This window comes from Hirundo rustica, chromosome 1 (assembly GCF_015227805.2).
Source record: "Hirundo rustica isolate bHirRus1 chromosome 1, bHirRus1.pri.v3, whole genome shotgun sequence".
NCBI classification, from domain to species: Eukaryota; Metazoa; Chordata; class Aves; order Passeriformes; family Hirundinidae; genus Hirundo; species Hirundo rustica.
The window spans coordinates 53,842,990-53,854,905 of record NC_053450.1 but is presented as its reverse complement, the minus strand read 5'-3'; the positions used below and the strand labels follow the sequence as shown (position 1 = coordinate 53,854,905).

The 11,916-nt window shown below is 44.3% G+C and overlaps 1 protein-coding gene across 2 annotated transcripts in view; it reads left to right on the top strand.

The window, feature by feature from the left end:
• Positions 1-1,975: 1,975 nt before the first annotated feature.
• PTPN2 (protein tyrosine phosphatase non-receptor type 2) overlaps positions 1,976-11,916 on the top strand; it is a 30,402-nt gene continuing 20,461 nt past the window's right edge. Inside the window, exons 1-2 of one of the 2 annotated variants that reach the window (XM_040064183.2) lie at positions 1,976-2,165; positions 4,705-4,795. In XM_040064183.2, coding sequence (XP_039920117.1) covers positions 2,097-2,165; positions 4,705-4,795 — 160 coding nt within the window. In that variant the 5' untranslated portion in view covers positions 1,976-2,096. The remainder of the gene's footprint in view (positions 2,166-4,704; positions 4,796-11,916) is intronic. The other variant, XM_040064193.2, reaches the window with a different exon arrangement.

Genomic DNA, 11,916 nt, shown 5'->3' with positions numbered 1-11,916 from the left:
CCGAGCCTACGTGCCTGGTGTCGGGCGCTCTGAGGGGCCCCGGGCAGCGGGGGCCGGTGGTGGCCGACCAGGGAAGCCGAGGGGAGCTGCGGCGCGCTTCAGGGCGGAGGCCCCGCGGGCGTGGGAGACAGCAGATAGAAACGTTTCCAGGGAAACCTCCCAGCCCGTGAGGGGCCGTGTTGAGGGTGGGGGAGAGACTGCGGCAGGGAAAAGGTGTGCCAGGAGGTAAGGTCGAGGACAGCAACCCGCGGGAGAGCAGGCGGCGGGGGACTGAGGGCAGGATTGTCACCAGGGCGCGGGGACGCACAGTAACCTCTCACAAAATGGGGAATGATTGGAAAAGAGCTCGTCTGATCCAGCCTCATTGCCCAAGCAGGGTCATCCTAGAACATAGCACAGATGTGAATATCTCCAGTGAGGGAGACTCCGCAACCTCTCTGGGCAATCTGTTCCACAGCGCGGGCGCCCGCACTATAAAGGAGTTCTTCCTCATATCCAGGTGGAACTTTGCGCATCAGTTTCTGCCGTGGCCTCTCGTCCTATAGCTTCGCACCACCGAGAAGAGCCCGGTTCCATCCTCTTAGCACTCTCCCTGCAGACACTTAAACACACTGATGGTACATGGTTCCCCTTTGTGGCACTAATTCACGTATTTTACCCAGCGACCTGCGCTGAGCGGCGAGGCGTCTCCCGCCTGCCCGGGGGCCACAGGCCCGTGCTCCCCAGCAGCCCGCGCAGCGCAGCCCTCTCTGACCCGGCCCCACCCTTGGCTTTGCGCGGCGTCTGCCGGAGCCGTCCCCTAAGGGACTTTCTCTCCCAGTGAGGCAATCGCTGCGGGACGCGGCGTTTCTGCTTTCGGGACGGCGAGCCCCGCCGTGATTTGTCTGTCTGACACGTCCGTGTCTCCGCACTTCTGCTTTTCGGAACCAGCGGCTGCCGGCGGGGTACATCGCTGGGGGTGCGACGCTGAGCCGGGCTGGGGACTCGCCGGCGGCTGGGAGGAGCTCATGCAGCCGTCGGGGGCTGTGTCTGCTCAATGGCATCGGCACAGCGATGCAGCAGTACAGGCTGAGGGCGGAGTGGCTGCAGAGTGGCCGATGGAAAAGGCAGTGGTCTACAGCGACTGAACGTGCGCCAGCAGAGTGTGGAGGTGGCCAAGAAGGCAAATGGCATTCTGGCTTGTATCAGCAGTAGTGTGGCCAGCAGGACCAGGATAGTGATTGTCCCCCTGCACGCACTTTGGTGCGAGGCTGAACCTTGAAGTTCTGGGCCCCTCTGTTCAGAAGGACACTGAGGTTCTGTAGCGTCTCCCGAACAGGGCAGTGAAGCTGGTCAAGGGTCTGGAGCACGTGTCCTGTGAGGAGCAGCTGCGGGAGCTGAGGGTGTTTAGCCTGGAGAAAAGGCGACTCAGGGGTGACCTTAGCGCCCTCTACAACTGCCTGAAAGACGGTTTTGGCCGGGGGCGGGGGGTGGGTCTGATGTGGGTTTATTCTCCCGGGCAAGCAGCGACAAGGACGAGACGACACAGCCTCAGGCTGCGCCAGGGAGGTTCAGGTTGGACATTAGGAAGAAATTCTCCACGGAAAGGGCGATTAAATACTGGGACGAACTACTCAGGGAGGCGATGGAGTGTTTCAAAAAAGATATGGCACTTACTGCCACGGTCTAGTTGACGTGGCGATGTTCGGCCACAGGTTGGACTCGATGATCTCGGAGATCTTTTCCAACAGAACGGAGTCCGTGATTTTTTTGTGACAACAAACGCTCGGTGGCCGTTTGGCGGCCGAAACTCCCGACCCTGCCGAGCCCCCGCGACACCTGAGCGCGACGCCGCCCCTCCGCCGGGCCGGTGACGTCACCCCAGGTGCTTCCCGCCTCCTCCTCCTCCCTAGGAGGCGTGTCTCCACGGCCCCGGTGGGCGGGGCGGGGGCTGCGCATGCGCCCGGCGCCGGCTGCGGGACACCCGGTCGCGAGCGTATGTGCGCGCCCGCCGCTCCCGTGAGGCGGGGGGCTGTGCGCGAGCGGTTGCGAGCTCGCCGCTCGGCCTCCTGCGGACAGGCTCGCGCGCCCCGGCGGCCGCTGGGGCCTCCGCCATCATGTCCGCCGCCATCGAGCAGGAGTTCCAGGAGATCGACGCTACGAACGACTGGCAGGCGCGTTATCTGGTGAGCCGAGCGGCGTGGTCGGCTCCAGCCGGAGAGCAACGGGGAGGAAGGGCGGGGCGAGAGACACCCGCGGGCCGGCAGCGCCCGTGCCCGGCGTGCGGCTCCGCCGCCGCCTCGGCAGCGGGGAGAGCGGAAGTCGCTGGGCCAACACGACTCTCGCCCTCAGGTGCGAGCGGCGGAGCCGTGGGCCAGCGCTGCGCCTGCGCGCGCTGGGCGGACCCGCGAGCGGGGCGGTGGCGCGCAGGCGCGAGGCGGGGCGCGTGCGCGGACTCGGCGGCGGCTCCGGGTCCGCGCTGCCCCCGGGGCTCAGCCGAGCGGGGCCCGGCCCGAGCCGGGGCGGCCGCTGTGGGATTCCCGCGCCTTGCGGGCGGTGTGGGGGGCTGTGCCCGATAGTACGGATTTGACCAAGGCTTGATTTCCTCCCGCCCCTTCGCCCCGCGGGTTTGTGAGGCTTCTCAGGCACCCGTGTTCCCTCCTCAGCGCCCGTTCCCGCTGCCTTGGCCAGCTCGGTGTCTGCTGCGAGGGCCCTGCGCGAGTGCCACTTAATAAAATACAGTATTGGCAATTTTTTTTTTAAACGAGATTAAGACCTTCCAGGGAGAGTCCCATAAAACTGACATTATGTATCAGCTGGTATCACTAGAGCAGTTGTTTAAGCCCGCAGTATTTTATAGCACTGTGTCTCAAATGAGGAAAGAGAACCAAACCCCCAAGTTTTCGTTACTGACTTCAAGTTATGCTTTTTCTCCGTTAAACTAGCAATTTATTTGATTTATATGTGATTCAAAAACGGTGTCTCTACTGCAGTATTTCAGATGTTGCACTTTTGGATATATCTGTATTACAAAAAAGTAGCATCTAGCACCAGGCCTGCTAGAGTTCAGGAAAGGTTCGGACAATGCCTTCAGGCAGGTGGTGTGGTTTTTTGGGTTATTCTGCGCAGTCTCAGGAGTTGGGCTTGATCTTTGTGAGTCCCTTCTAGGTCAGGACATGCTGTGATTCTGCGTGATGGCTGGATATTATGTAGAAAAACTGATTTTAGAATTAGTCATTAGTCATTCCTTAAGTTTGGTTATTTTTAGCAAGCCTACCCTCCCACGCCATCACTATAGAAGTGTTTCTAGCTATTTCAATGCTTCTTTACCAAAGTATAGGTCTTCTTCTGTGCACTGAGGGTGCAGGTGCTTGAAGAAACAAAATATGTTGTATCCTGTTACTGAGTAATACTGAATTTACTTTTCACGGGAACTTGGGTGTGAATGCCTGCCCGATCCATTAGTTCCATGTGCAAGCTCCCAAAGCTTGTCAGCCGTGTCAACAAGAGAAGTTCCAGTGTGCCCTATCAAAATAAAAAATCTAATAGATCAAGAGATTTTTATACAGATAGGTGGAGTATTGGTCCTTGGCAGTTGCTGCTCCACATTGTGATTGATGTTCTTTGCAGATTGGCAGTACATTTTAAAGAAAGGTCACGTAACCAATGCTAAGAATTGGAGCTTTCTTTTGTATGTTATATTTCCGCTGCTTCCCTTTCTGGCTGTGTTCATTGTCTGGGAATAGACTAGACTATTTAGGAAGTTTGAAGACAAAGATAGTGGGAACATTGAGAAGACCAAAGAATGCTCAGTTGTAATAGGAAGTTTAAATGCCCTTTGGGACATTATGATCAAATGTAGCAACATAATCTAAAAACAGAAGGAGAATTCATAGTAAAATATTGTTAATTCTGTGCTGTGCAACATTTCTGGTGAGACGTCATCAATACAGAGATATAAAGACAGAGTAGAATACATCAATGCCACTTTCAGTTTTCTGCATAAGGTAACTCTGTATATCTTAGTGAAGTTGTAGAAAAGGTGCACTCAGGGAAGAAATCAATAAAGCAGAACATTCAGAACATGTGAACAGTAGGGTGCTTAAAATAGTGTGTGAATCTGAATACCTCACAGATTATTAGAAGGTTTGCTTTAATGCGTGGGGGGAACAGGCTTTGATTCACTTTGATATTTGTGACTCAAGAATTCTTCATATTGATTCATGTTTAACTGCTGCTATATGGGATGAGCCATCAAACCGCTAAGAATAATCTTATGGCTCTTAATAGTACCCATAAAATCATTTACTGGTTTACTTACCTTTGTGGGGTTTTACACTGCCAGTTGCTTTAAAGGAGCCAGCAGAATTCTGCTGTTGCATCTGAGTCCCTTATTGCTTTGGGAGATAATGTGCAGCTCTGAGGTAAACGGTAAGCGTAATAAATATCTGGAATTAGGGGGGTTTTTTGCCCTTTGATCCTGATGCATCAGTTGCTTATCAAATGGTGCTTACATTTGGTACTTTTAGCCAAATGTAGGAAGATCTAAATAATAGCAGTTTGGCCATGAATGAGATGCGGCTTCTGAGTGAAAATGACACTAGGGCAGTAGAAGTTGGTTTTAAAAACGTTAGTTATTAATAATGTTGATTAATGGCATGTGTATAACACTAATCTTAATCAGATTGCTGGCTATAAGTCAATTATTTATTTTGTCTTTTTAAGGAAATCCGACAGAAATCCAGTGACTACCCTCACAGAGTTGCAAAATATCCAGAAAACAGAAATAGAAACAGATATAGAGATGTTAGTCCATGTGAGTATCTTCTCTGCAATCATTGCAGTAAACTTACTAGACCTTCTCTCGCTCTGTTGATGCTGGAGGTGATAAATCATGGTCATTGCAAATTTTGCATTTTGTTTATTTCTGTAGGCATGTATTCTGTGAAAAATGTAGGATTTTTGGTAACACATACACAAACGTGTATAACAGGAGGGAGAACAGTATGTGTGTTAAACTCATTGTGCTGAATGATGAATGAGAGATGGTTGCAAAAGGTGTTAGTGTATAGATAAAGTTTTGTGAGCTGCAGAGTAATGTTTTAGAGATATTTTTCTCATAGGGGAATTGCTTGTTTAATAGTGCTTTATCTGTTGTAAAAGAGGTTAAGTTAATACACCTTGACTAACAAAAATGTTTTCTTTTTGGACTGAGTGATTCTGTGCATTTTTAAGGTGTTGTGGATAAGTGCCCCTCAATTTCTACTGTTGCTTTAAAAATGCTTGGGATTTTGTTAGTTTTGCTGTATTGTAAATAAGGTATGGAGTGCTTTGTGCTTCCTCTAATAGCCATGAAATGGTCTTTTTGACATAATGATCTTATGTCTTACATGAAAAAACCTTTTTTTTAGACCAGCTTCTATGCTATAGAGATGTTGTGGGCTTCTTTTCATCAGCATTTTACCTCAGAAATTGTGAGCCAAAATTATTGCAAAAAGATATGTAAGCTACAGGTAGGGGAAAAAAATTATACCGCTTTCAATTTTTTTTGCAGTATATTAAAGTTGGGACAGATAACACATTTATATGTTCCTTGTGAAGTTTCCTAGAATACTGAAGGGTCCTAAAAACCACCTTGTTGCTGGATCTAGAGTTTCTGAAGGGTTGCTGTTTTATTGGGGTTTTTCGTTTGAGAGCCTGGTCTGAGCACCTGTTGTAAATTTGGAGAAGTGCTGAGCTCCTTGTTTCCAGTTGAAAGTTGTGGTGACAGCATGTGCACAGCACTTCTCAAAATGGCACGGGAAGGGTCTGGGATTGAGTCACATGGGTCAGGTGCAGTGCTGCTCCTTAGCCTGCTGCCAGAACGTTCCAGTGGCACAGTGAATTCGTACCAGATGGGTCCAGTCTGGCATGGACTGAGCCTCTGTGCTGCACACTGATGACACTGGACATAGGAGTTCAGTGCACGGCCTCCTTGCTGCGCCTGCACGGCATTCAACCGGAGGAGTGTCCAGCGCTGAGGAAGATACCTCGGATGAGGCACAGCTCCCTGACTTTCACCCTAGGGTCAGGAAACCGAGCCAGGCCTCTGGACATATGGGTCTGTGCAGCAGCACTTCAGTGTCCCAGCTTTGCTGTCCTGTTGCAGCACAGCATTAGCATTTTACTGGTGCTGAAAGAGATGCTTTATTCACTTTCTGTTTCATACCTAAGTTGTGATGCGGAGTTGTAAGACGAGAAAGTCTCAGGTTCTAGTCCCAGGTCTAACATCCTATACAGTTTCCATGTCGGAAGCAGTATCTGTGCATTTGTCTACCATTTCTCCCATACATGAATGTAAATTATGCAAAGAGAGTGAAAATTTACTTTCAAACTGTTTGCACTTTTTTCTTTCTTAAAAATAGTGTTTCTAAAATAAATAAAAATATATGATATTATTTAAGTAGTATGTAATAATGCCTCCAGTAATACCTTACAGATGTGACTTGTATTCATCTCCTGCAGTTATTTGGAGCTCAATATTTTCCTTAATCATGGCATGCCTTTTACAGTAGTAAAGAACATCAAATGCCTTTGCCTTAGTCATGGCAAAGCCTGCTTCTGAAATGCATGTTTAGCCAGTAGAAAAAAAAAAAATAAATTATTGTATTCATTCCTGGATCCAGTGCAAAAGCAGAGAGATAGATAAAATCTAGTATTGAAGCAGTGGTTGGGCTCAGAAAAAGGCTAGAGCTATTACACTGATGTAAATTACTGCATGATGGATGAACTGAATAAGATGGTGACGTTTATGAAGAATGTGTCTGTTTTTAGCTTTTATGAAAGAAAGATGTTTTGAATTGGTCCACCTAGACAGCTTGCAGAACTGGGCACTAGAAACAAAGCTGTATCAGGAGAACAGAGCAAAACACTGTGTTTGAACTAGCTACTTCTTCCTGAATTTTGCTTCTGTGTTTTCAAATATGACTCATAATTGCTTCAGTAAGAACCATGAGAGTCAGGAGTAGAAAGATACCTGGAAGGGAGTGTATGATAAATAAGATTTCAAGGTAGCAGTGCCTAAATTTCAAAGCAGCTGGGATAAGAGCTGCATGGTTTGGTCACTGTAGTGGGCACATCTAATTGTGGTGCATGTATGCAAGGACCCGGTGTTGCAGAAATGCGAGACAACTCAGTCACACACAATCTTGACCTCTTAGTCCTTCACTTGGCAGATTTTGCTGCTTTTTAACAGTGTTTGGATGAATAATGTGTGATACTAATATTCTCAAATAGTGAAAGGCCTTCAGAATGAGCTGTTGGACTTTTAAGATCTAGCTACTTAATCATACTGTAAGACATAATTTAAAGAAAGAGTTTTATTTCTCCTAAAGTAATGAGAAAATAGTTTAACTGTGGTAGCCACCAAGCCAGTATACAATCTGAGGTGGTGTGTCTGCAGGAGGAAATGCAAAGATTGTTCAGTTTTACAGAAAATCTGTCAATTATAAGTCCAGTAAAAATTACTTTGGGTTGGTTTGCCCCATTTCAACTGTGATACCTGGGACAAGTACACTGAAACAAACTTGCGTCTGTTACCTACATTTCTAGGTAAAAATTGATTTCAGTTTGCTGGGAAAAGCTAATCATCTCTGCCCATTACAGTTGAGTTTCACGGTGTTTCCTGTTTCATAAGTATTTTTGTTAGTTGGCTAAAGATCTGTAGCATATATGAGTTTGGTTTGGTAAAAGCCCTCAAGAATTACTGCCTAGCTGAAAAAATATAGCAGTCTAATAGTTTGGTATTAGTCTATAATAGGCAGAGGAGTATTTTGGCTTCATAGTATTGAAACAGGAAGTTAATCTGAAATAGGTTTGGTTTGACAGCCAGTCATTTCCGGACAGATGAAACCATTTCTCGGAAAATGTTGTTAACAGAGGAAAGTAACTTGTGAGGTTGTTATTCTTTATTAATAATTTTAATGAAACACCAAAGATTTCTGTAATTAACTTTCCTTCTAAGTCTTATCCTTAGTTGTTACCAGAGGATTGTTACCAGTCTCAGATTGACTGTAAACACCTTTAGAGCTGAGTTCCCAGATTTACAGGCAAGAAGGAAATCCCCTCAGCAAGTTTGTGGAAGGATTTTTTATTTTATTTTCCTTTTGCTTTTGAAAGGTATATGGGGATTTATGCAGTTTTCTCTTCAGCCTTCCTTTGTTATATGGTGTGTGGCTCAAGAACCTGGTCATCTGAGCATTTTTGCTGATAGATCATGTTGCTTTTGGAAGATCTTGCAAGGCAGTGATTTCTCATATTTTCTTCCTGTGCCCTTGAGTAGATTTTGTGTCAGATGTTTCAACCATAGGCTTACAGTTGGCATATAGTACAGGAGAGGAAATGAAGAGTATTTTGCCTTACAGGGAACAGTTGGAGCTGATTTGAACGGTTTTACACAGGGTGCTGATTAATTATCATAGCAGGAATGTTCCCTTTCTGTTCTGTGTTTCAAGTGTATGTGCTGAGAACAGGGAGATGTTCAGCCCAAAATAAGCCTGCTGCATTTCTTGTCCATATTAGAAGCTGACATTTTGTTACATTACCTAATGGTTCTCTAAAACCATCTGTCTTACCACATAAAACAATGTAAAATAAATTCTACCTGCTGTTGAGTTTGGAGATACTTCTTCCTTTGAAGTTGGGGAAGAGGGAAATTTTATAGCCCATGCTGATTTAACTTTATTGTGCCTTAAGATTTTTTTTCTGTAGTCCTGCTTATAAATATAAGGATGCTGTGCAGCAGTGACACGTATGCTTCAGTGTGAATACATTTTAGTGGTGAGCTACGCCATGACTGATGTGATGGCATTCATTGTGTACAACCAGCCACAGGGTGGTTAGGAAGGGTAATTTTGACTTTCCTTTGCCGTAGGCTACCTCTCAAACTTGAGACTGTAAGTCTAGTGACAGAATATTGCAATTTGAATAATTTAGCAGCTCAGATAGACTAGATTTAGATTAGAGAAATGGAGGGGATTTGTTGGTAGGCGGGAAAGGTCAGGCAGGGTGACTGGGATGGCTTGCGGCTGCATGTTTTATTTATGACTTTCTTTAATCCACTAAGTAGCATTTCTCCTTCCTCTGTTGTTAATAGCTCTATATTTGGGGGACCAGAGATATCTCTTGGATAAAAGATAATTTTGAACTTAAACAGTGTTCTAGAAACAGTTGTTTCATAATGAAAACCTTTCATTAACCAACTGCAAGGACAGCATGATATAAAATGCCAAACATTTTGTATCTTGGTTTTAACTAGATCTGTCATTTTCTGTCAGGGGGTGAGCAGATTGATGAGCATTGTGAAGTCTTGGCATTATATGGGAAGTATTGTCAGTGGGACAGGGTTTCACTGGAAATGGGTAATCAGAGTTTGCTTATCTCTGACAAGGTCGTTCTGGGAGTGTTTTTCCTCAGGAGCCAGAATGAGAATAATTTTTAAGGTTTCCACTTCCTTTTCAGGCTGCATAGTTTGTTGAAATAGGGGAATTAGCGCTTCAGAAAATGAGTACTGTGTTTTAGCTGCTGTGGGCATGGCAACACAAGATAAATCTTATCTTAAAGATAGGTTTATCATTCATATAAATCTAAGTACTTTGTAACTGGAAATTATATACATACGGGAAATACATTACAGCTAACTCACTGTCAAAAGTTGGCTTGCTTCAGTTAATTCAGAAGAGCAAGCCAGGGTTTGAATGAGGTTTCTAGGTCATTGTGTCCTTTAAGAACCTCATCCCTTGAAAGAAGGGAAATCAATATATTCTAGTAGGGTTTTTTTTTGTCCTGTGGACTGTCTGCCAGAGTACTTGCAGGATCTCCTCTGTTTTGGTTGGGGAGGGAGAGGGAGGCTGTCTCTGCACAGAATTGGTTGTTAAAGGGACTTTAAAAAAAAACAACTTGCAGAAGTTTATTTGTCATGTTTACAAAGCAGAATTTATAAGAAGGGAAAAAATGAATCTGAGAATGTAAGGATTAAATTAGGAAGCCTCCTTAGAGGCTGCAGTTATCTGCCCCTGGCAGCAGTACAGCAGCTGCCGCTGGGTGATTAAACTGTTAACAGTGCTTGCTTGCGTCACCTTTCCGAGAACACTGGTACCGGTATGTGTGATTTACTATAACAAGATCTTAAGTTTTTCCTGTTGGCAAATGACATGTAATATTTACAGAGGTCTTGGTTTCTTTCCAGTAGAAACATTTCAGATAAAGTGATACATGAAAGGAAAAAGTAATGCTTTCCTATCCTGGCAAAATAATACAAAGAAATATATTTTACTTTAAAATCCACATGTGTCTTAATTTTGCTGTGTCTTGGCTTTGATAATTTTTTTTTCTTCACACAGGGATATCATAAATCTTTTAAGACTCCTGAAAGTTAAGATGGTGTTGCCTTACAACTGGAATGCTAATGAAAACAGAATAACTCAGTATATTTCTCATGCTTTTATATCAAAAATAAATTTTCAGCATTTTTTTGTTCTCTGCATGTTCGTATGTGACTGCATATAAAAGCTAGGAGCTAAGGGAAGTAGGGCAACAACCCCAAATTTGAGTGCTTCAGCTGCAGCAAAACAGTTCTACTTTACTGTTGACTTCTTCATTTGAATCCAAGATCATCTTTGGCAGTTGCCAATAGCAGATAGATGAGGGAGAAGGAAAAGTCAGATCAAGACCTAGTAAATATACTTTTCCCAGATTTCCAAACACATGGAGAGTATTCATATTAAATCATACAAGTCTGTAGAACAAGAGTCTAATTCAATAACTGTTTTTTGATTGCTATCAGCTTTTTGCCTATCCAGGTTTATATTTATGGATTTCTGAGATAAGCCTTGTGCTGCACAGGCTGCCTGTGAATTCAGCTATTGTAGTTGTGCTGAATTTGATACTTGGTAGTCACAAGTGTCAAAGCTTATGGCTTTGTGTGTTTCCTAAAATGTTTGTCGAAAGGAAGAGAGCCTTTTGGTGCAAGGATGGGTGGGCTGGCATTTTAACAGCAGTCTGGGTCCTGATTGAATTTTGTGGGTTAGACACGGTGAATTTATTTTTAAAAACTGGTATTGCATTGTAATTCACTCTGCTGTCAGTTTCCTTATGGAGTCTCTACCATCTCTTCCTGAAATATGTTGAAGTTGCTCAAATTAATTTTAGCGTGCCATTTTTTTATTTACTCTAATTAGTTTGCTAGGTGTTGAGCTTCAGGAGGTTTACAGTCAGTTGAATCTCATTTTCTGGCACGTAGTTGTGTACAAATTTTAAATGGAAAGTGCTGTTTATTTAATACAGTGACTGAAAAATGGCTGAAGGATTACTTACTGCGAACAAGTCTGATTCCCTAAATGTCTCCTACAGGTTCATAAATCAGATACTAAAAGGTTCTAGGAACAACCACAATGACTTTTTATTATGCAGTTTTTTAGTTTGACAGTATGATAATCTTTCTCTCATTAATGGTAGAATTTTAAACAGAGTTCTTTGCTTACCTCCGCCATAAACAGGGGAATTGTTGGTCTTGCTTGTGTAATTTTGAGATGAAACCATGTAGTTAGATTAGGCCTCATTTAATTGGATGATTTGTTGAATATTTTTGGTTTTGCATGTGCCTTTTTAGTATTTTTATGTTGCATAATATTAGACAATAGCTTACAGCGAAAATTAAATTGATCAAAACCTGGCTTGAATTACTGCAAGTAGATTTTATTGGTTTTTTTTTTTTAGATGTGTGAGCTTAACTTTATGATTCTGTCAACCTTGGAAACCAGTTCAACAAAAACCTTGGAATTCTGAACTTAGAAAGTAATGCAGTGGAGTGATCTGGTGTGATAGGACAGTGTTGTCTGGTGTGAGTTGTAGTGCTGTTGTATTAAGGAAATGCAACTGTTGAGGGATGACTGTCAGGAC